The sequence below is a fragment of the Phalangium opilio genome, unplaced genomic scaffold (assembly GCF_054372755.1).
Source record: "Phalangium opilio isolate 3A_F unplaced genomic scaffold, DU_Popi_V2 ptg000070l_1, whole genome shotgun sequence".
In the NCBI taxonomy this organism is placed as follows: domain Eukaryota; kingdom Metazoa; phylum Arthropoda; class Arachnida; order Opiliones; family Phalangiidae; genus Phalangium; species Phalangium opilio.
The window spans coordinates 9,815,319-9,837,955 of NW_028324182.1; the positions used below are offsets into that span (position 1 = coordinate 9,815,319).

The following is a 22,637-nucleotide window of genomic DNA, read 5'->3' on the forward strand; positions in this document are numbered from 1 at the left end:
TACGCGCTTAACGACACTATGTTTGCCCCTGCGACCCTCAGATGCTGCACCTCATAGCATCAAGAAGCCAAGCCCGAGTGGCATTTTAAAACCTCAATAAATTGAAAAATAATACACTAAAATTAACAAATTTAATGTAAATTTGACAATAAATAGTCAATATTTCCTCAGGAAATAAAGATTTTTAAGTATTTACTTCAAAAGTAAGGATTTTTTATGATGACCTCCCAAGTGTCTGTAACCCAGTAGCTCGCTAAAAGATGTTTGACCGATTGGTTTGTTGCCCTCTGTGGATTACGTACAAATAAATCAATGCTAAAATATTAAATTACTAAGATATTAGCCTTTGTAAAAAACAAAATGGGTTGTTTTAGTAAAATTAAGATGTTAGTCGGATTTCATTTCAGAGAAATAGGTTAGTTAAAATCATATATTTATAGGTACAATTATAAATGCCATAACATTTGATGCTATATGTACAGGGTGAAAAAATGTAAACAAACCCAAAAATGTACTTCAAACTTCTCGTTATAATTGGTTTTCTTCATTGGATTACCACTAATGGTTATAAAAATTAATATATAAATATAAATATATACATAACATATATGAATAAAACGAATGTTGATTAAATTAACAGGTCAAGTGCACACTCATATTCCTAATATTCAATGCAATACCAGTTTTGGAATATGTCCTGGTAATAATTATTACCATTATATCATTCATGGAATATTACAGGTGGAATTCATAAACGTCGGACGCAACGCAATTTAGTACAGGCAAAGGCAGGGCGTCGTGCGCAAAAGGCGGAAGTTTGCGTGCGACGCCCTGCCTTTGCCTGTACTAAGTTGCGTTGCGTTCGACGTTTATGAATTCCACCTGTACACATTTACAACCTTTAATTTCAGAGGCGTTGAAACCGGAACCACTTCCAACAATAACCCCACCAAAGGTCTACTCAGGAAGAGATATCTACGAACGTTCTTGGACTAAAATTCTACCCATATTTTTCCTTATTTTATTTGGAACACTTTGCATTCATTGCTGTCATCGTTGGCAAGTTTTTATTTTTCAGGCGCAACTATAACTGCGTTTAAAACTGACCTAAAATGATTGATATCTCTCCAGTCATACTCGTTCAAATAGAGTTCCTCAGGCTCAAGTCATTCCCTCGGCTCCGACAGCTCCTACATCACCTATGTTGTCACCACCTTTGGTCGTGACCTTTGCTTCTATACATTCCAACCCTTTCGAACAGCATATGACGCCTCACACTACTTCTCTGCTCGTCAGACCCTCTATAAGCGAGGCTGACCCCAGAGCTAGACCTCCCATTGGTCCTCTTTTACATTTTAATCGGGGACCTTTTGACCGAAACGCCGTGCCATCCGCACCCAGTGCCGAGCTGGTAGTCACTCCCCAAACTGGCAGGCCTTTAAATAATCCAACGGGGCATCCTGATTTGCCTCCTCCCTATCATTTGGCTCTACAGGTCCGAGTTTTGGTAATTTTTTATATCAATAAACGTGGTGCAATTATAATTATTAAAAAAAAAATAAAAAATAAAAAATTTCAGCTGGAAGAACCACCACCACCTTATTCCGAGATTCATACGCATTAATTTCATTGGCTATTTAGTATGAAAGGAAACGTTCAGGTCAGATAACATTATACCTTAAAAGAACGGCCTTTTTCTAAATATAAAAGGAAAAATATTAAAATTAAAATAAATGATCTCTAATTACAAAATAATTAGCATTTTAATAGTTTTAAAAACGAGGACTAGGGCGCCGCCATTGTTTTAGTAGCTTCTTTCAGCCAGAGCCTCTTCTTAACCCTACCTTAGACAGGGCTGGAAATAAGCATAGGACACTTACGCGCGTGATTGAGTTTGCTATGCCTGAGTAAGAGGTTTGGTTTAGGAGACGCCACTAAAGCAATGGCGGCGCCCTAGTCCTCGTTTTTAAGACTATTTAAATGCTAATTATTTTGTAATTAGAGATCATTTATTTTAATTTTAATATTTTTACTTTTATATATAGAAAAAGGCCGTTCTTTTAAGGTATAATGTTATGTTACCTGTCCTTTTCCTTTTTTAGTATGAAATAACGTACTAATATTTACAAAAAATGTGGATTAATTACCAAAAGGTTTTTCTAATTGAAAAGCTGTGCCAATTTTTCAACTGAAAAACGTTTAAATAACCAAAACTTTTCTACACACTTTTATCACGAATCTCTTAAAAAAAAAAAAACTGTGAAATAATGTGACTGACGTATAGTTACAAAGTGTGAAACTGAAACTTACGAAGCTGACAAAAATAAGTATTTATAAAATATTTCCGTGGATTTGTGATATGTTTTAATTTTTTTTAAGTTATTTATCGTTTTAATAAACTGCTCGTTAAAAACTGAAATAAAAAAATACGCGCAGTTTTTTTGGGAGTTGTGTGTTGTATTTATAGATTTTTATTATTATTTACCTTAAGGTATTAAATTAATCTATACAAATTGTTAAGTCCGTTTTTACTTTTTAACATGTTTTATTTCTACAAAGATTTTCAATAAAAACAGTTCTTTACAAAAACATTTTTGTCACTGTACAATATTTAAACTTTTTTTTTGTCAAAAATAATTAAGGCACTAACGGAAAATTTTTTTTTACTCAGACAATCGCGAAAAACACAATTATTAATGAAGATTAAAATAATTAATCTACAATTTTTTGGATTGAAAATTGTAACCGTACAATTTCTCATAAGTATATAATTTACAAAAACAAAAAAAAAAAAAACACATTTAAAGGGACTGCAAAGAAGGCATCGGCGGGTGGGTAAAAACTATTTGAAATACGTCAGACATCACATGATGCCAAGATGCAAAGGCTCATCATGGAGTAGAACTGGACACCTATTCCTTGTTTTTCGCGAGATTGCAGCGCCAATTCCAATCATGAAGTGGTAGTTTTCGAAATAAAACGAACTACGCTTGTTTGAACCACGCCTCTCCTTGGTCACGTGGCTCTGACGTATTTCAAATAATTTTTACCCACCCGCCGATGCCCTCCTTACAGTCCCTTTAAGGCACTGGTCAAAATATTCAATTTAAGAGGAAAAATAAATGCAAATTTGTTCGGAGAATTTGCTGAACAGCTATGTCTATATTAACTTAACTCTTATATTTAAAAATCTGAGCTCTATTAACTTATAGAAAATTAATACTAAAGTTCTTAACTTGGAACTACAAAGTAACGTTACATCAAGACTTTGATCATTAATAGACCATTCCATTATTGACATGGCTGAAGAGAACTTAACAGGGGCTAGAGGTGTTTTGAGAAGCACCGCTAGAGGCAGAGCGAGTTGCCTAGCCTCCCGCGTTTAGTGAACTGTGGCTCCATCTGGCGTTGCCTCTTAGCGAGTCGAAAGACACCTCTCCGCCCCTGCACGTTTGTTTCTCTACAAGTATTTACAGGAATGGTCTATAAGCCACTGAACATTTTTCTTTTCTAAAACACCGTTTCACTACCGCTCTTTGAATGTTTCTTCGATCCTGATGATCTTTCAATGGGAACGTAACATCTTTGAGGAACTGTTTTTGGAACGCTACTGATGCTGGAAGGAGGTCCTTTGGCTTTATTCCTACCAAACCTCTTTCCAAATTGATGCCAAATTGATAAAGGCGTTTTGCTTGACCATATCCAAAAACCCGTTGTAATTCCAATGACCAAAGACATGAAAATTTTCAAGGTAAAGATCTCGACATTAGGTCGACTATTTGAAGTAGCGGCTAGCCAATTATCCCTGGTGAAATATTCGTAGAAATTAGCAGCCAAAACGCAAGAGGCTGGTAAAGTATAAAGCAACGCGAATATTCCAATCCTAGTGATGAGAACTTTCAATTTGTCATTGCGTTTATTGATGGCGTGAGGTAGAACGGTTATCGAGGATTCAGGATGCTTTCTGGCTTTCAACATGGCTATAACTCCTCCAATTAAGAAAAAGGCTCCAACACTCAGATAGACAAACGAAGGGATGATGACAAACCATAGCAGCATTGATTTGTTCTGGTTTCCTACATAACACATCCCAGTAAGTTCATCAGCATCCACGTTCCTCAGTACCAAAAGTACGATAGTTTGAGCCGATGGTAAAGCCCAAGCTGCCATATGAAAGTACGTGCATCTGCCTTCGATAGCTTCGGGGCTCCAGCGTAATCCAGAGGCCAAAAACCAAGTGATGGTTAAAATGACCCACCAAACTGCACTGGCCATACCAAAAAAGTACAGCAACATAAAAACCACGGTGCAATTGATGTTATCCAGGCCTTCTTGTATCAATATGCTAGCGTTGTGTTGGCCATCTAAGTGACAAGACACCGCGGTCCGTCCAGAAACCAACCTTATAAAGTAGGCTATGCTGTAGATATTGTAACAGGCACTGATAAATATGATGGCTCTTTCTGGGTAATGAAACTGCGAAGAATCCACTAGGAAGGCTAGAACGGTGAACAGTGTAAAAACGAAGCAAAGTCCTGCCCAAATGGCCACCCATATTTCAACAAATTCTTTGTTATCTTTCGTAAACATTATATCAGCGTCGCAAGAGTGAGCGCAGCTTGCAGTTCGATTTATGTAGTAAAATGCGTTTGAAAAGCGTAAGTGGTTACACTTTCCATAGTGATTTGGCCTGGAGACACTCTTACTCTTTGGATCATGGTTAGTTGTGAAGGTAAGTACTCTATCATCACCAATGGTAGGTCTTATAGGAAATGTTTTTCTTCCGTGCGAAGGAAGGGGATTGTTTTTTTCATCTTCAGTAGGATCTGGTCCATCCATACACATATGTTTATGATTGTTTTCAACAGGGAAATTTGAACAGTTTAATCCAGTTGGCCATGGGAATCCAAATTCTTGTAACACTGGCTGACATCTAACTTTAACACTTTCGCATAAAGGTCGACAAGGACCAATGGGTTGATGAACTTTCTCGGTACACATTGGAACATAAACCGAACATAGAAAGAACAGTAATTGCGACGAACAACTGTACTGTATCAATGGCATAAATGTCTGAAGTTGAAGTTCCGCGTCTTGTTGTAAATCGTGTCCGATCAAATTTGGCATTCCAGTTTCATTGTATCCAAGTCTTTTGCACATGTCAATCCTTATAAGTTCGCATTTGCGAACCTGCTCTGTTAAAACAACTGTCGCGCAAAGTACCGAAAATAGTGTTACTAGCGAAATGTACGCCATTTTTATATAAAAGTTATTTTCGGAATAATGTACTGGAAAAATCGTTTTCAAGCAGACGTTTCAAAACTCGCAATCCGTATAAATCAACAACATCCTTTAGGCAGGCTTCACCATCACGACCTAAGCCTATACCACGCCAGTGTAGAGTACTGACTGAAAACTCGAAGTCTTCGAGCAAGCCTACCTTGTGGCTGGCGAGTCACTGTCCTCAAAACTCAAAGAAATTTTCTGGCCTCAACACTCGAAACAACGTGATGTATGTTCAAACAACAAACAACAGAGTCAGAACAAAAAGCTTAAATAATTAAATGCTGGTTAAGTTAAACTGTTATGTTTATAGTATTTTAAAACGTATTAAATAGTTAAAATAACATAATTCTCAATTATCTATTCGTCGCTAACCGCAGCCGTAACTCCGCGATCTGCTACATTCGCGCGTCTTCTGGAGTCGGGTCGAGATGGAAGAGACGGAGGGAAGCATTTTCTATTTGGAAGAAGCCACGCCTTCATCCAATGAGATAGAATATATATTTTAAACCTAGAGTCACAACGTCAGATCTCGAGATCGACGTTTAGCAATACACCTTTTGTCGAGCATGAATCTTTATCAAATACGGGTGGCGCCACCCTAAGAACTTTTTTATTACCGTCTGCTGCTATAATCTGTGTAACAAGCTGTCAAGCTAGTTTATTAAAGGTGTTAAATAAAATACGCGAGTTAAATAATAAAAACTTGTCCTTTTTAATCTAATAAATAGATGAAATAAAAATCATAACGATGTTTCTGATTGCAAATAAGCGAGTAAAAGTTGTAATTAGTTCCGCTAGAGGCTCACAGATGGCGCTGTCATGTTTTGATAAACTTCCTTGATAAAAACAAAGTGTTCCGTGGTAAGCCGATTTGAATTGTAACTCTATCTATCTCATTGCCTTCATCTTGACGTTCCTGGCTTCCCATTGGTAGAAAGTATGGCAAAGATCTTTCGGAAAATATTTTATCACGCGTTGGCAGTTCTCGTGTTTGACTATAGTACTTTGAAGTTTAAAATAATATTAACTGCCATTACGAGATTTTGGCGCTATTTTTTTTTCTATTCATTCGCGCCAAATTTTGTAGTTTGATATGGTTATGGTTCAAGGGTCAAAATCATTATCGATTAGCGTGGAAACCAGTGAACAAAATTATTACTGATAAATCGGCAGAAGAAAAATTTAACTAACCGGTGGAGGTAATTTATTCTGATAAGATAAATAACCCCTTAACTAATTGAAGTGTTTACTTTTTTCTTTTTTTTTCGATTAAGCAAGTAAAACTGTGAAATATTGATTTCTTAAAAAAAAAAAAAATCTTCACAGCGTCCCGGGGGAAATCTAATCTAGCTCTCATTAAGTGGTGAGGCCAATCTAACCCGCATATGAAAATGTAAAATCCTATTACAAAAATAGGCCCCTATTACGGCGAGAAGATAATCATGGCTCGCTAATAACGCGGCCGGCTAAAGTTTTATCTAAAGTTTTATAAGCATGACTCTTTGTTGGGGGAAAAAAATAGTATAAAGAAAACGAGCATCACAGAGCCGGATAAAAATCCGGCAAAACTCTGGGGCTGCCAGCGGTAAGCGCGTCTAATTCATCATGTCAAAACGAGAAGGGAGGAATTCCTTCAGCCCCGAGGGATGTGCCTGCCAAGATCAAGAAAGCAAGCTCGCATGAAGAAGCCGCGGTAGATTTTTCCCTCCAAAGTGGTCACCCTCCTCCTCCTTTAGAATCAAAACTTTTGACTGTATCATTTTGCCTACAATTTCTTCTTGGGCCGCGACGCTCTCGACTCCCGACTTCACTCACCTACTGGCTCCCACTGATTTCCATCCATCTTGGCTTTTGAAGCCCCTAACGTACGACAACCCGCAGCGAGGGTGTATGGCCTTTATGTGATATGGAAAGTTTTCCAAGGAAATGAAAAAAATTGTGGGAAATGGGAATTTTAGCAAAAACCGAGAAAAAAACCTCTAAATTTTGGCCTCCCACAAGAAAAAGCCTTCGGAAATATATTGGGTTACTAAAATTATGAGAAGAAATTTGCGCATCTTGTCTTTTTTCTTTACTTCCTTGATTATATTCAAAGTAGAGTTAAAATTAGAGAGGACGCTTTCTTTTTTTTTGTCCTTAAAGTAATGTAAATATATTTTTCGTGGGGAACTGGGTAGGCCTACTGGGACCAAAACGTAGTGGAGGTGGGGTTTCGAACGCTGGCTCAACCAAGACCAAGACCAAGCCAACCGGCTTTTTTCCTTTCTACATCAATCACGACAGAGTAAATAAAACATCTTGGCTCGTATCTCTCCTACCCCCTCCCGGACTACGCCAGCGTGGTCCATTTCAAGTGGAGTTTGCCTAAGTATCGAGGGTACATCCTAGTTTAGGAAACAGGTTATCATCACGAAAACTCTTGTTGGGGTAGGCGACAGAGGGGCTCATCCAATTACAAAATCGGGAATTTTATCGCCAAAGCATCTGCCGTGCTTTTCAAGAAAAACCACGCGCGTCTGGTGATCGTCCGTCTTCGCTCTTGTTTTCCAAGAACCGACTTCTTCTCTCTCGATAAGGGACCCCCATAGTTCGGAACACGAGGCAGTATTCCTTGAAATAATGTTCGACTTCAAAGGAATAACATTACACACTACTCTCGCCCCCTTCAACGCTATTTTAAAGCTCAGTTTCCTAACCATTCTTCGAGGAATCCTGCCTTTGAGAATGGATAAGTACATAGCAGACCCTAAGGCGGCTTTTGTGGTTTCTTTTGGCCCGCGAGGGATAAAGGGAGAGAGGGGGGAAGAGAGAAGGAGGATTGTGTGATGAGGATAAAGATGAAAATTATGTATACGAAGAAGAGAAAAGGCCGAATGTTTGTTATTGAAACTAGTCCGCGGGTGTTCTGTCCCAGCCTCTCTACGGGCCAACCGCTCAGTGACCTCTCATCTCCTGGTGGTACAAAAAGCCATCCAGATTCAGATTGCCAAAAACCAAAAATAAATGGAATACTCTCGTTATAAGGGCGGATATCATACGTACGCCCCGTTAAAAAGAAAAAACCGGTTTTTTTTCTTCTTCTATCCTAATAAAGCAGGGGATAAATTTACTCGAATATATAATTTATATCGTTGGCGATGATGGGTCAGGATCATCTTCGAAACAAGTCGACCCTTTGAAATAAAATCCTAAGATATAACTAAACATTTTGGGTCCATTAAACATTCACTCTGCGCAGCCCAGACAAAGCGAACATCGAAACTTTTCTCCAGTTACAAAAATATTTGTCAAAGACCGGATAATGGTTTATTTCCTGAGAAAAAAACCGAAAAAAACTTCTAATCTTGAAGACAGACAAACCTCGATTATCCCCATAAACTCTCCGCACCTTGGGTTATTTATTCCTCGATTAAAAATATAGTATATCTAGTCTAAAAATTGAGTACCCCACGTTCACGATATGGTTAAATTTTCATGGGAGCACTTGCCGCTGCATCTCAAGTGTTTTAAGTTCTACGGAGAGAATCCTTTTAACTTGAATGATTTACGATACGATTTTCTCTCTCTCTTACGTAATTATTGTCAACGAGAAGAAAAAAATAGAAGAAAGTTTTTCTTTCGCTATGGGAGGAATCTCACGAAAATGGGCAGACATCTTTTGAAAGAAGGGTGGGTTGGAAAACGAGGTAATCGTTAGCGAAGCAATTACTAAAAAGATGCCCTTATTAAACTGTCTTAATGACGATAAAACTACTTAATAGTCATACCAAAAAAAAGGCAGGGGTGGGGAATATACGGGCCTTTAATAATATAGATATAAATAAAGACAGTATTTTATAATTGAGCTCCATTGAATAGGTAATTAGTTCCTTCATTGCAAATAAACCCCAGGACGTTTATACTTTCTATATATTTTTAACTTATGATAAAAATCTACATTATCATTATGGGTTGATAAACTTTGGAAAGATTATGATGATGGTTTAAGCTTGAACAAAACACGTCGGCAATTAGGCATTGGAGTTTGAATTGATCATTAATATGCATATAGTTTCCTGTATAAGAAACAGAAGCCCTTTGGGGGAGAAGGTTGATAATAGCAGAAGTGAGATGAGACCAGAAGTACTGAGCTAACCAAATTCTTCACTCGGCGAAAGTGAATATTCTTGATAACACAAGAGCGGTTGGCCCTCTAGTAGCGGTTTCTGAATTTTCCCTCCAAAACGTGAGACGCTCGCGGTGGTAGACGGCCGAACTAGATTCAAGGAGCTGCGTCCGTGTTCGGCCGCTTTAGGTTGAGGGGAAGGGGGTAGGAAATGTTTTTGGAACTCGACCAATTTTTTTCTCTCTAGCGTAGGCGCGATTGAAGCGGCGTAAAATCCTCAAATTTGTTCACTACTGCTAGGATCTACTATCAATGCTAGAGCCCTTCACTTCTAGTCTCATCTCACTTCTCATAATAGGCATAACTTCAAATATATTTGCCTTCCAGGGAAAGGGCATATTTTCAAGACCATTAAAAAACTAGCTTTTAAAAATAACTATTTATATATTCCGAGATATAAGAATAAGATATAAAAAATTAAGAGAAAATTTTATTTCTTTAATTTAAAAGTTACATATCGTAATGGTACAGGTATCAGTTATTATGTTTTAATCAATGTCAAAACACCGCATAATACCAAAGTAAAAAGCAACAGGGTTCCAGCCCACGTTAAGACAAGGGCGATTGCATTTCGCGTATTCGCGTCAAAGGCGCCGAATGTTAATTCCACGAAACCTTTCAAAATAAATTTGCCATCTAAATAAAAACAAGGGATGACGTTTAAAATGGCCAAAGCTCCCGAAAATGCTACCATATATCTTGAAGAAATATTAAGGAATTATTATTAATATTGCGCAATGTGTATTGATAAAATTCGGTTGACCATAGAAAGGATACTTTAAAAACGTTTCCCAAATGTGAATCGGTGTGGTTGAAATTAACCAATGACGTGAGACATAATCGCTTAGTGACACTGAAGAAAAATATGTGAAATACGAGCTGCTTAATTAAAGTTTAAACTTATTTTCTAACCTGCTGAAAAAAGTTCGTGTAAGGGGCCCAAAAATAGAACAGTTTTTCGACCTCTTCGCTGTATAGGAACGAGCAGAGTTGAGTTCTCTTTCAAGGTGGCCCATAAACAAACTTCCGAGAGTTTACATTCTTTAGAAGATTTACAACCTTGACTAGAGTGATCTACAACATTTCTAGCTGATAAACAAGAATAGTTCTGACAAGACGAAGAAGAAAAAAAAAACATACGCGAACATTACAGTTTTTGTTTGTATGACCTTTAGGTAACTTTGAAACGTACCATTGTAGTTGTAAGTTGAAAGGCAAAACATAAATCAGTTTGACTATCGGGAGGGCAGCATTGGAATTCTTCAATATTTTTACCAGATTCTTAAAGGACAGTTATAGTTTTGTGGTTATCATTTTAACTAACTAACTATGGATCAGGGGTTATGCTACGTGTAATTTACTTTGTTGGTTTTCTATGGTTTCCATTTTTATTAAGTCCCGGGATACGCAAAAGCCATTCCGCGGAGACTTAGCCATATCCTCTAAACAAGTTTTCCAATTAATTGTACTTTTTACTGTACAAAAATTTACACCAGTAATAACGTCTCCCCTTTGAAGCCCATTTGGACCAGAAACTCCAGAATTCTTAAGTATTAAAATTTACCGATGTCAAACTTATCAAGCATTGCGTATAAACTTATGATAAAACCAAAAGTACATAGATATAAAAACAAAAAGTACACTCCATTAACAATTCCCTGACTTTGGCTGCACACGATCTGTAAACTGAGAAACAAACTACACTCCACTCAACCGCCTACAGAAACTAACCAATCAGGGTAGAGCTTCTTGACGTCATAGGTTTATAGAAAGTAGTACATGATGCTGGCGATCTAAACGTTAATTTTTCTTACTAGAGCTAGGAACTGCTACTTTAGGTCGGGAAAGTAATCATAAGCCGAGGGGGTCGACACTATTCTGGGATAAAGGTCCTAAACGAGGGCTTCTCATATTTCGCGGCGCGAGCAAGTTTCAACGAAGTATATTTTTTGTTTTTATATCTATATACTTTTGATAAAACGTACTGAGTCAATGTTCAATACAGTGATCCCATTTCCTCTTTCATAAAATGGTTCTCCTATTAATGGCGTTACGCCTAATAGACAAAGGCCCGCAATAACAATAACCACATTATGCCAAACACCAGCGCAAAAAATTCTCAATTGTTGCCAAGGTGTAAGAAAACTCATTTGATCGGATGGCAAGTCGACAAATGCTCCAGGAAATATACCCATGAAGAAAAACCCGAATCCCTGAACTTTTACATCTTCCCTAAAATATGCTTTTCTTCAATTGACTTGACCAAGGCTTATGCTAAATTATATTTTCTCACTTTGTGGCCGATAAAGCGTGACCTATCTCGTGTAAAACGCTACACAATAGCAAAGTAACAATGTAATAGGGTAGATCTGACAGTGGAATGTTGATACCTGGGAGCTGAATAATTATACCTTGCAATACCTTTCGTGTCATTAAGCCTAAATACCTAAACTTAATTTATACAATACCACAGGTTGAATAATTTGTAGTTCGCTTTGCACAGAAGAACCAGTATCAGACATTGATAGGCTTATGATTAAATTTCGTAAAGACGATAGAAGGAAAAAAGTGGCTACAGGCATTAATAACCCAGTAGTGATTACACCCATGTTAAACCATTTCTGCTGTAATTTCGGGCGCCAACATCCCCATTTTTGTAAACAACGGTTCCACCTTGAAGTGTACAGTTGAATAATACCAATTTTTATCGACAAGCCATTGTTTAAAAGGTTCATGTAAGGTGGTAACATGCAACTCTGCAAATATACCACAAAGAACCACGAGGCTGCTTATGTATTCAAATTTCCCGCCTTAATTTAGTCGACGCTTCTTATTGGTCCAACTCCTCCCTTAAGTGTCCAAGGCCCAAGTAAAATATTACTTAACGACTTACTTTGAATATATTATCCAGAAATAAAACGAAAATCCAGAATCCGATGATAATAAACAGCGCAATCATTGTATAATTTATTATTCGGGATTAAATAACTGTAATTATAATCATTATTTATCAAGATTGAAGTCAAACGAATCGAACTGTCACCCGAAATGAACAAGCAGACGACAGTCTTTGAAGTTAACTAGGAGAAAAAACACCACACTGGAGTAGAAAAACGTACATTACCATTCTCCTATTCCTTTTAAATAAATAACGATATCAAATTCAAAATATTTATTCACAAATGGACACAACATTCATCGTTTTTTCTCTCTATAATATCTCGGAGAAAAATATTATCTAGTTCTAAAATGAAAATATAAATGGATTTTAACAAATGATATTAATCCGTTTTGCATTAACTTTTTGCTTTATTTGCAAGGGCTGTACATATTGTTTTTATACGTAACACGATGGTCGAGAGGAGAATCAAAAAATGCACTATTCTATTTTAGCGATATGAAAGCTTACTTATACTCTTATTAAAACAAAAAAACACAATTTTAAGTTTAAAAATAGTACGAAACGAATCTTTATATAATATAATTATTTATAACAATTAATTAAATAGTCAACAGGATGTGGACTAAAATAAAAGGAGCTTCTATTGCTAAAATAAAAACTCATTAAAGGTTATGGTCTACTAGATCTACAATAAAATATAACTGAAAAAAACTGATATAGTAATTAAACCCATCATTCGCTGCTGTCTTCCTAATCTTTTTTTTTCTCCTAAGTTTCATAAGTTTGATTTCCCCATCGGCCATTTTTAAAACATTTGCTTATCTGGAGTTTTTTTTTCTATCTATTTTTCGAAAAAATATTTTTTTTTTGTTGCTATCTTATTTATAAACCTTTTTTCTTCTTTAATTTATCAATCATGTTGCAGATCTTTAGGGCGGGTCCTAATTTTAGACCCATATACTTCATCATCATGTCGCTGTTTAAAAGTAGCATGGCTTTACCGTCAATTTCCTAAAATATAAATAAAAAGAATCTGGCTTTGTTTAAAAAACAAGAAAAGAAAGATGTAATGTATTTGTTGTTAGGCCTAGAAAGACTTACGTGTCTTTTAAACAATTCCGAATGAATAGTTAATGCGGGATCATTTGAGATGACATAATGAATGACATCATCAATGCTCCATTCTGGGGGATGCTGAGGTCTTTCATGAAGGGCTGTAGTAGAACTCGCTACAATTAAGTTAATATTAGTAGCCCCTGTTGTATCTTACTATTATTACTAGCGAGATTAAAGGGTAATAATTATACCTTCGTGTTCATTGGGTACGCAATTTTGCAACCTAGGAGCTTTTGAAGCGGTTTTAACCACTCCACCAGAGGCCTGATCGGATGATTCCGAGGACCATCTCCTCTTTCCTTTCGCGTCTAAGGCCACGCCTCCATTCTTTTTACTATTCATGGAAACTGCATTTTTACCGGGACCATTAAATTTTGGGCTTGTGGCCGAGTTCAGTGATGTGGAGTGATTGTTATGACAGGAATTATTTGATAGCCTGAGTCTATCAATCGACTTATTTTTATCACCTATCAAAAACGATGACATCATTCGAGCAAAACGACCAACGAAACTGTATTATAAGTAATTAAAGATTCTTGTACATTACATTTTGTACAAACTCCGTCTATGAACTCTTTTGAAATTATATTTTCGCAACACAATAAATCTTCCGAAAGATTCTCAAGATATGCCCATAACTCCGAGGTGTTTTCCACCGATGGTAAGTTAACACTATGGCTTTTATTGTCATAGTTTGCTAACAAAGAAACCAACCCGTGACTATGTATTTTACTATTTTTAAAGCATAACCAAGGGGCATACAACCTCAGATTAATAACCCCCTGGATATGAAAGGAAATAGGGAGGCATACTTGAATAGGGCATCGGCATCTCTAGCGCCCCTATAGTCAAAACTTGGAAAAACGTTACCCCAAACAGACTCAGTAAGCGCGTGACCGCGTTTGCTACTCCATGCTTTTTTTAAGCCTCGGCTATTTTTTATCCGTCGTTCCCTCGTTTCTTTTTCTCTTATCATCCCGGTACCTGGTCCGGAGGTTTTGGTCACAAAATTAGGTAGGTTTTTGGTTTTTTATTTATGTAAAAATTAGATTAAGCTATAATTTTGATAAATCAAATGACACAAAAGCAATAATGGTCTTCGAAGACACAAAAAAAAAACGTTCACGTTTACTAGGCCTTGCCGGTACAACCCTACAATTCAATATAATTCAAACTGCATCGTACAATTCAAACTGCATCGTACAATTCAAACTGCATCGTACAATTCAAACTGCATCGTACAATTCAAACTGCATCGTACAATTCAAACTGCATCGTACAATTCAAACTGCATCGTACAATTCAAACTGCACCGTATAATTCAAACTGCATCGTACAATTCAAACTGCATCGTACAATTCAAACTGCATCGTACAATTCAAACTGCATCTTTGTACCCTACAATTCAATATAATTCAAACTGCATCGTACAATTCAAACTGCATCGTCTGCATGGGGTGACAAAGTTCTAAATTTTGCCGTCTGAGAGCGCCACATGGCGATACTATTTGCAAACACCCGGTTTTGCTTGCCTTTCATATCCAGGGGTTATTAATCTGAGATACAACTAACCAGTAATCACAACTTTCCCTGTTCCTTGTCGCAACAACTGAAAAACATTCTTCTCATTTATTGCGCAGTTAAGAACCGCTTGTACAGTTTCTTTCAGAACATTGTGGATATAACCGGGACCAAAATGAGAAGGAAGTTGGGCAACTTTTGCCGGGTTTAAATAAGGGCCACAGGTACAAGTATGATTGACATAAATGCGGACTGAAGAAGAAGAAGAAGAGGCTTTTGAACCCGAACTCGTAACGGGTTCTGAAACTGAAACATTCTTCCCTGTTTTTGAAGCTTCAGCCTTAATAGGATGTTGGGTGGAAGGGTTGTTAGCTTGTAATGGTGGGGTTGACCTTAACGATGGTGACTGATTTCCACTGGCCCTGCGACCTGGAGTAGAAGAGCCATTGCACAAAGTATCACTAGAAGCTTTATTAGAAATATGGTTCGAGGGAGGAGGACCATCTAAATAAAGAGAACAGTTTGTTTTTAGTACAAAGTTTGCAGTCAACTATTTTTTCTCTCACTTTTAGGGTTATTACTGGAACCATTTCTAGGAGGCGGAGATGATGCTGGAGATGATCCATGAGAAATAGGGAATGCGACGGATGACTGGGAAGAAGAGGTAAGTGTAGCTGGTGCTGAGTTAATAGTTACAGCACCAGTTGTCTGTGAAAGGCTTAGACGAAGAGGTTTGCATTTAGCTGGATGAACTTGAGGAGCTAAGTTAACAACAAAATATTAGTCCCTGAAGCCTGAACTCTTAACTAAAACAAAGACGCGCCCTATACCTTTTGTTCCCGGAGGTTGTAGAGGATGATTGCTAGCCTTACACCAACCAACAGGAAAAATGTCCCTAGAGTCATAGTTGCACCAATAATCAAATGCGCCTCTCCAACCATCAAATGTTACGAATATTTGGTCTTCTTTAATTGCTCCAACAGTAGCTGGGCAAATTAGGTGTGGATTTTTACGATCTACAGCTTCTAACTTTTGATCAACTTGAAATTTGTTTTCTTTTGGGGTAGGAGGCTCCTAATATATAAAAGAACACTTAATTTACAATCCTCAGTGAAAAGATATTAAGTATTACTTTTTTAAATATCTGGGCAGGGGCAATTACAGCGGCGTTCAAAGTTTTCAAGAGAAACATAGGCCATGAAGATGCGTTCATTCTAAAACCTAATGGTGGTTGAAGCATCCCTCCATTTTTTTCACAGTACCCAATTGGTTGAATCTCGGAAGAATCTACCAATCGCCAAAAGTCATTCTTGTCATCCCCTCCATCCAAACGTAACCGTAATCTTGATCCTTGAATGCCCACAACAGTCGCGATACAAGTAGATGTAACATTACGCGGATCTAAGGCTTCTACTTTCATGTTCAAATGGAACTCATTAACAGGAGGATTAGGGTGCTGTAACAAATAACCCTTAAGTTAAAAAGGGTGGGTTCATTCAGGGTTCATACAACTTTTGGAAAACAAATTTTCCTGAGATTTCCAGGTTTTTCCCCATATACTTCCCTGAGTTTTCCAGGTTTTTCCCGTATATGGAGTATTCCATGGAGCAAATATTAACGAAGGAGAGGAGGGGGCAAATAGAATTAGTACATAATCAAAGGACATCCCCGTATCTCTAGTAGAACCAGAGTTATGAGCCTCCAAAGTATAGTGTAATGTTAATCCTATGGAGGGAATGTTCACGAACATTTTGCTTAATTACTCGGCCCCTGTTTGTCGTAGCCCTAAGTTTTTAGTATGGTTGGATGGGGGCAAATAGGACTATACCATACTCAAGGAACATCCCCGTATCTCTAGTAGAACCAGAGTTATAAGCCTCCAAATTTGGGTGTAATGTTAATCCTATGGAGGGAATGTTCACGAACATTTTGCTTAATTACTCGGCCCCTGTTTGTCGTAGCCGTACGTTTTTAGTATGGTTAGATGGGGGATAAAGAGGACTATAACATACTCAAGGGACATCCCCGTATCTCTAGTAGAACCAGAGTTATAAGCCTCCAAATTTGGGTGTAATGTTAATCCTATGGAGGGAATGTTCACGAACATTTTGCTTAATTACTCGGCCCCTGTTTGTCGTAGCCGTACGTTTTTAGTATGGTTAGATGGGGGATAAAGAGGACTATAACATACTCAAGGGACATCCCCGTATCTCTAGTAGAACCAGAGTTATGAGCCTCCAAAGTATAGTGTAATGTTAATCCTATGGAGGGAATGTTCACGAACATTTTGCTTAATTACTCAGCCCCTGTTTGACGCAAATTTCCCTGATTTCCCTGAATTTTACTAAAAATTTTAAATTTCCCTGAGTTTTCCCTGAGGTTTTTGTCAACTATTTATTTCCCTGATATTTCCAGGTTTTCCCTGTTTTCCAGGTTTGTATGAACCCTGTTGATTAGACTAGAGGAAACCGTTCCAACCTGTTTGAAACAGGATGAAGGAGCTGCGTTAGAATTTGTCTTTTTTAAATATTCATCCCAATCAAAAACACCTGAAAAAAAATATGGTTGTATCCCATTTACAAATATTTCTGGGGATTAAACGGAAGTTTCAAACATACCAGGGCATTCATACTGATACTGAGCACCACTAGATTGCTTTCCTTTAAGCCTGGTATCAGGCGGAAGAACGGGGACGACAGGAATATCTTTTAGTTTGTACTTTTCAACACATTCAGCGCTGCAAAGTTCCTTTGCCTCATTCTGATTATTAGGCGTATATTTCACTGGATTGCCTTTGATATGGTTGCCGCATTGTATGCAAAAGTCCTGCAGTTGATCAGGAGCAAAATTCGGTACCTTTTTGTTAACAATTTAACATACTGTTTTTGCACAACATCCAATAAAAAAAACCAACTTCAAATGGAATAAGAATACTACTAAAGCGTACGCATTATATATATAGGGTTCTTAAACTAAACGGCATTCTAGAGTGAAAAGTTTAAAAAAAAAACCAACCACGAAATTAAGATACAAACTTTTAAAAATACTTGTTTAAATTCAGCTAAGCAACTTTCGGAGCAAAACTCTTTCCTCTTATGGCCAAACTGAATAGAATACTTTAAGTCCTTATGCTGGCCACAAGAACCGCAGAAAGGCTTGGTTCTACCCTTGCTACCACCACCTCTGCTTGAAAACATCGTTTTTTCTTATCCAAAATTTAAGGAATTATTCTACAGTAAATATAAAATTTACAGCCTTCAAAATTAAAAACAAAATGTAAGTAAATTTAAACATACAAACCATTTATACGAAATCTTTCTTAATTTAACAGTAACAAGCATAGGAGAAATAAAGGACTTCCCACCTGGTCTCCCAAAACATTGTGATTAGACAGTGAGCACTGTAAAATATAATGGGAGGGAACTTTAGCTATAAACCTTTACATTAAATCAACAGATGTGCAAATACAATAGCGGTACCACCCTAGATTGATGGACTACACTACCCTGAATGATCTGAATTTGAAATATTACTATTTTGTAGTCTGGTAGGCGAAAGTTAAACAACTGTATCTTCTACCAACTCCCACCAAAAAGATACAACTTTACAACATTATACAAGCCAACTTCATTTAAAAGTGACATTGCCTATATAGCGCGTCATTTGCGAGGGCGTATAATTCATTCTTTCATTATACAATAAGCCTAAATATTTAATAAACTCTGGAAATATTGAAAAAAAAGGCTTACCAAATGGCGCCAGTTCTTGAGTTGAGTTGACTTGATTTTCAAGGTTTTTTAATTAATCCCAAAAGCCAAGGCTTAACACTAGCAATATGACGCGATAGAGCCGCCTTAATTATAGTTTATTACAAATTGTCACGAATTATAAATGATTAAGTAACGATTAATTAGTCACAATTAGCAATATCTTTGATTAAATTTAAATAATTTAAGGCTATACCGGCGTATTTTGGATATCAACCGAAGTTCACATCACATCGGGATCGGGCAATTCCGACGCGCAATTTTTAATATGGGCGGAGCTTAGAAGTCATGTCAAGTGGAAGCTTCAGCATAGGAGAATAGGTTTAACCGTTGCCTACGTTAATCAAGGCCTGTGCGCGGCGCCGATTTTTATTTTTATTTTGGCAATTTAAGTTGCCAAATTCTCTCACCCGAGGCGCTATTAGCTGGACATGGAGGCGCTAATAGCTGGACCTAAATAGTTTGAAATGTTCATTTTCTCGCGCTTGGAATTTGAAATGTTTTTTCATTTTCTCGCGCTTAGAATTTTAAATACTCATTTTGGCGCGCGTTTTGGTCCAGCTATCAATGAAATCTCGCGGTAAAATAGGGAGAAAATAAGAAGTCTCGTTTCTTAAAAGTCTCCCCCTTCTAAGCCACCGCGCACAGGCCTTGATTAACGTAGGCAACGGTTTAACCCTATTACCTACTATGTATCTAAGTAGAATAGAAATAGACTTTTCCGTTGCTGAACATTGTAACTGAGATGACTAAAAGACAGTACAGGAAATAAGCCAAGATATTACCGGACGCAAGAAAAAGACTCAATTTACAATTCCATTTATTTTTAATAATTTTTCCCGTAACTTAGAAATTTCAATTATTATATTGTTTTAATTAAGCAACTGGTTTAATTGTAGAACCTCGTCTAATTTGTCCCCATCCTATTAAACGCCAATGTTTCTCGACTCTCCGACTTAGAGCGATCTTTTCTCCAATTTCAGTACAAACTGGATTAGTTAAATTAATTTTGGCTAAATCAGCTTTAACAGCCAAAACTCTACCACCAGTGGATAAAGATCCAATGTTGACCATCAAAACTTCATTTTTAGTTAATTTTTGTACCTAAAAATTAATTAATTAAAATGGTTTAAATTAAAAGTAACAAATGCCTAATTAAGTAATTAAACACTTCAGATGAAGTATTACCCTGGCTCCTTTCTTATCTCCTTCGGTTCTAACACCGAGCAATCTTCTCAATAAGAAATAGGAAATTTCCAACTCTGTAAAAATTTCAGGCAAAGCACCAACAGCACCTAAAACTTGACCAACCATACGGTCAGCTCTGGAGAGAGTAGGGTCTATTTTGGTTCCAACTCCTAATGAAAGAAAAAAGAAAAAAAAAAAATAGACCATCTACATTACAGGGCTCCGAGCCAATTTGAAAATAAATATTTATAGGAATTAAAGGCATTGTTTCATGAAAATATAGGATTTTTTTCTCTCCAGAATAATACAGGACCCAATCAGGGCTGGAATAAGAAAATCTTCTTATAGGACTTGTGTCAAGCTATTCCAAGCCTTTGTCTGGAAAATGTATTGGACATTGTCCACTGTAGTGTCATAGTCAAGATATAAAAACTTTGGAAAAATATTTTGGTCAAAATGTCCAATTTTTAAAAAAAATAAGGGACATTTTAAAATTTTATTGGACAATGTCCAGTATTGTGCTTATTTCCAGCCCTGGGTAAGGATAAGTTATGGCAAATGTGGATGAGAGGGAAAGTATGACAATGGCCATAGAGCCTGTGTTAAAAAACGCGGGCATCAAAGTTTCGCCAATAACTATTTAGTTTACTAGTGACTGATGGACTTGCAAACTCGCGACTGAAAGTAGTTCAGACATTTATGCTCCTTGGTTTAACCATAGCCCACTCGATCACGCGCATCACGATGCAAGCTGCTCGCGCTATAGCTAAATTACCGAGATTTATTTTAAACGTATCTAGTTTTAAATGTTCTTCTATTGCTTCCATAACCTTACTTAAATCCATATTATACCTTCAAATACCTTTTAAAACATTACCAGCTACTCTTTCCTGACTACAAACACAAATCAAGGAAGTTCTAGCATACACAATAGCAGACGACGGTAACCGCGTAACCGCGAATTAACACAAGACCTATTTTAAGGGAGTGAACAGGCCCAGTATAGCTACGCCAATAAAACGGTCAACTACGGCGAAACTCTGATGACTCAAGACTTTTGGCCATTTTCATACTTTTCCTCTCATCCACTTTTGGTTATGGGTATGTTCCCAAAAAAGAAAGGAATTATAGGACCTTTGGGGGGGGGGGGACATTATTGAAATTAAATTAAAGTACCTATAAGACCACCAGGAACAGCAAACTGAAGATCATTCTGTTCAGCAAACAAGGAAACAATTCTGGAGTAGATTGGCTTGCACATTAATCTTCCATCTTGATCATTGGTTACAATGCCTGGACGAACTTCAATTTCTTGTCCAACTTTCAATACACCTCTTAAAATACTACCACCAGCAACACCACCTTTAAGGTCATCAACTTCACAGCCAGGTTTGTTTACATCAAAAGACCGAATGACTTCAAGAAAGAAAAAACATTATTTCAATCGTTAAAGTCGGTGGTGACATTTGTCAGACGGAGAAGTTTTTAGTTTTACCAATTAATCTAGGCTCTGAAATAAAATCCCTAAGTGGTATTGGGATTTTCTTGACAATATACTCGCAAATAACTTCAATATTATATTTCAATTGGGCAGAAATTGGAATAACCGCGGCACCCTCGGCAACAGTGCCTTGAATAAATTTTAAAATTTGTTGATATTGATCCTTGGCTTGGGATTCTTTGACAAGATCAATTTTGTTTTGTAAAATAAGAATATGTTTCAATTTCATGATTTCAATGGCAGCGAGATGTTCGGATGTTTGGGGTTGAGGACAAGATTCATTTCCAGCAATTAGAAGCATAGCCGCGTCCATAACAGCCGCTCCATTAAGCATGGTTGCCATCAAAATGTCGTGACCCGGGCAATCGACAAAACTAACGTGTCTAAGAAGCTGGTATCTGCCTGAACAGTTGCTTCTGTCACAAGGAAAATCATCCTCTTTACTACTACCAAATGAACGATAACAAGCTGGTCTAGGACAAGCTTCATTATTGCACTTGTAGATCTAAATAATTTTACTAAATTAATTTAATTTCATCTCAAACTATAACAAATGTTAACCACCCATTATCATACTTTTGCATTAGCATATCCAAGTTTGATTGTAATGTTACGTTCCAATTCATTTTTAAATCTAACAGTCTGTAATTATAAATTTCTTCTACGTTTAAATAGTCTAATAATTAGAGTTGAAACCAGATTTTTTAGTACCTGGACGCCAGATATAGCTTTAACAACGGTAGACTTTCCATGGGCTACATGACCAATAGTACCAATATTAATCGTAGCTTGCCGACTAATCGCTTCAGGAGTTAGAGGCGTAAGTTTAGAAACGTCCTGGAATAATATTTTTCATATATATTCAAGATAAATATCATGAATTATGTCCATAATTAAAGACTCCACGCTCAAAAAAGGATGATGCAATTTCATGACCAAGGCTTAGCAATATTTGACATAATTCCAATCACGGCCTTTATTTCCGTTTAAGTAATTTAAAATTGATAATTACAAGTTTAGACAGATCCTGCTTCCTTAGTTGAGGTTGACCCTGTCCAAATCCATCCCCGAGAGTCATAATTAATTATCAAAAACTAAATAATTATCCTAAAAACTTTACAAGACGAGTCGCGTGTCAGTCAAGATGTCCGCCGGCAAAATTAAGACCCCTAGTGGCAGTTATAAGAAACT

At 37.1% G+C, this 22,637-nt stretch overlaps 5 protein-coding genes across 12 annotated transcripts; 1 reads left to right on the forward strand and 4 right to left on the reverse strand.

Moving 5' to 3' along the window:
- Window positions 1-47: 47 nt before the first annotated feature.
- Window positions 48-2,589, forward strand: LOC149661460 (uncharacterized). Of its 5 annotated transcripts, none has more exons than XM_089843022.1 (7): window positions 48-415; window positions 483-564; window positions 641-700; window positions 912-1,059; window positions 1,132-1,507; window positions 1,580-1,660; window positions 2,103-2,589. In XM_089843022.1, exons 2-6 carry the CDS (start codon window positions 510-512, stop codon window positions 1,622-1,624), a joined length of 684 nt encoding a protein of 227 aa, XP_089699148.1. In that variant the 5' UTR covers window positions 48-415; window positions 483-509; the 3' UTR covers window positions 1,625-1,660; window positions 2,103-2,589. The 5 variants fall into 5 exon arrangements, with proteins under 5 accessions (XP_089699148.1, XP_089699149.1, XP_089699150.1 ...); XM_089843023.1 differs by having other exon boundaries at window positions 2,154-2,589; XM_089843024.1 differs by having other exon boundaries at window positions 1,132-1,495.
- LOC149661461 (frizzled-4-like) lies at window positions 2,526-5,715 on the reverse strand. Its single transcript, XM_089842996.1, has one exon. It carries the CDS (start codon window positions 5,254-5,256, stop codon window positions 3,511-3,513), a length of 1,746 nt encoding a protein of 581 aa, XP_089699122.1. The 5' UTR covers window positions 5,257-5,715; the 3' UTR covers window positions 2,526-3,510.
- A 4,146-nt stretch (window positions 5,716-9,861) lies between these two features.
- On the reverse strand, window positions 9,862-12,530 carry S2P (membrane-bound transcription factor site-2 protease). The gene is made up of 9 exons (XM_089843001.1): window positions 12,345-12,530; window positions 11,920-12,207; window positions 11,745-11,848; window positions 11,437-11,683; window positions 10,813-10,996; window positions 10,644-10,732; window positions 10,364-10,559; window positions 10,229-10,304; window positions 9,862-10,149 (listed from the first exon to the last, which is right to left on the reverse strand). Exons 1-9 carry the CDS (start codon window positions 12,408-12,410, stop codon window positions 9,933-9,935), a joined length of 1,467 nt encoding a protein of 488 aa, XP_089699127.1. The 5' UTR covers window positions 12,411-12,530; the 3' UTR covers window positions 9,862-9,932.
- A 78-nt stretch (window positions 12,531-12,608) lies between these two features.
- Window positions 12,609-19,035, reverse strand: Scm (Polycomb protein Scm). 4 transcript variants are annotated; one of them, XM_089842992.1, is made up of 13 exons: window positions 18,740-19,035; window positions 18,291-18,390; window positions 18,038-18,220; window positions 17,609-17,816; window positions 17,469-17,539; window positions 16,123-16,446; window positions 15,821-16,064; window positions 15,557-15,751; window positions 15,042-15,494; window positions 14,017-14,166; window positions 13,661-13,936; window positions 13,455-13,582; window positions 12,609-13,364 (listed from the first exon to the last, which is right to left on the reverse strand). In XM_089842992.1, the coding sequence occupies exons 3-13, from the start codon at window positions 18,185-18,187 to the stop codon at window positions 13,236-13,238; spliced, it is 2,328 nt and encodes a 775-aa protein (XP_089699118.1). In that variant the 5' UTR covers window positions 18,188-18,220; window positions 18,291-18,390; window positions 18,740-19,035; the 3' UTR covers window positions 12,609-13,235. The 4 variants fall into 4 exon arrangements, with proteins under 4 accessions (XP_089699118.1, XP_089699116.1, XP_089699117.1 ...); XM_089842990.1 differs by having other exon boundaries at window positions 17,609-17,846; XM_089842991.1 differs by having other exon boundaries at window positions 18,026-18,220.
- Window positions 19,036-19,564: 529 nt separating this feature from the next.
- Window positions 19,565-22,619, reverse strand: eIF2gamma (eukaryotic translation initiation factor 2 subunit gamma). Its single transcript, XM_089843002.1, has 7 exons — window positions 22,459-22,619; window positions 22,158-22,283; window positions 22,023-22,088; window positions 21,441-21,951; window positions 21,122-21,361; window positions 19,946-20,115; window positions 19,565-19,861 (listed from the first exon to the last, which is right to left on the reverse strand). The coding sequence occupies exons 1-7, from the start codon at window positions 22,522-22,524 to the stop codon at window positions 19,634-19,636; spliced, it is 1,407 nt and encodes a 468-aa protein (XP_089699128.1). The 5' UTR covers window positions 22,525-22,619; the 3' UTR covers window positions 19,565-19,633.
- Between the last annotated feature and the right edge of the window lie 18 nt (window positions 22,620-22,637).

Coding starts and splice junctions, on each gene's coding strand:
- LOC149661460 (XM_089843021.1), top strand. CDS start 510: ATGTACTTCAAACTTCTCGTTATAATTGGTTTTCTTCATTGGATTACC. Junction 701..911: donor CAGTTTTGGAATATGTCCTG/GTAATAATTATT, acceptor CTTTAATTTCAG/AGGCGTTGAAACCGGAACCA. Junction 1,508..1,579: donor CTCTACAGGTCCGAGTTTTG/GTAATTTTTTAT, acceptor AAAAAATTTCAG/CTGGAAGAACCACCACCACC.
- LOC149661461 (XM_089842996.1), bottom strand. CDS start 5,256: ATGGCGTACATTTCGCTAGTAACACTATTTTCGGTACTTTGCGCGACA.
- S2P (XM_089843001.1), bottom strand. CDS start 12,410: ATGATTGCGCTGTTTATTATCATCGGATTCTGGATTTTCGTTTTATTT. Junction 10,733..10,812: donor AACCATAGAAAACCAACAAA/GTAAATTACACG, acceptor CTGTCCTTTAAG/AATCTGGTAAAAATATTGAA. Junction 10,305..10,363: donor ACACGAACTTTTTTCAGCAG/GTTAGAAAATAA, acceptor ATTTTTCTTCAG/TGTCACTAAGCGATTATGTC.
- Scm (XM_089842989.1), bottom strand. CDS start 18,187: ATGTTTTCAAGCAGAGGTGGTGGTAGCAAGGGTAGAACCAAGCCTTTC. Junction 16,447..17,468: donor CTTCATCCTGTTTCAAACAG/GTTGGAACGGTT, acceptor TATTTGTTACAG/CACCCTAATCCTCCTGTTAA. Junction 14,167..15,041: donor AGGGAAAGTTGTGATTACTG/GTTAGTTGTATC, acceptor TTTCTTTGTTAG/CAAACTATGACAATAAAAGC.
- eIF2gamma (XM_089843002.1), bottom strand. CDS start 22,524: ATGACTCTCGGGGATGGATTTGGACAGGGTCAACCTCAACTAAGGAAG. Junction 21,362..21,440: donor TTCAGAGCCTAGATTAATTG/GTAAAACTAAAA, acceptor TCTTTCTTGAAG/TCATTCGGTCTTTTGATGTA. Junction 19,862..19,945: donor GAGATAAGAAAGGAGCCAGG/GTAATACTTCAT, acceptor ATTAATTTTTAG/GTACAAAAATTAACTAAAAA.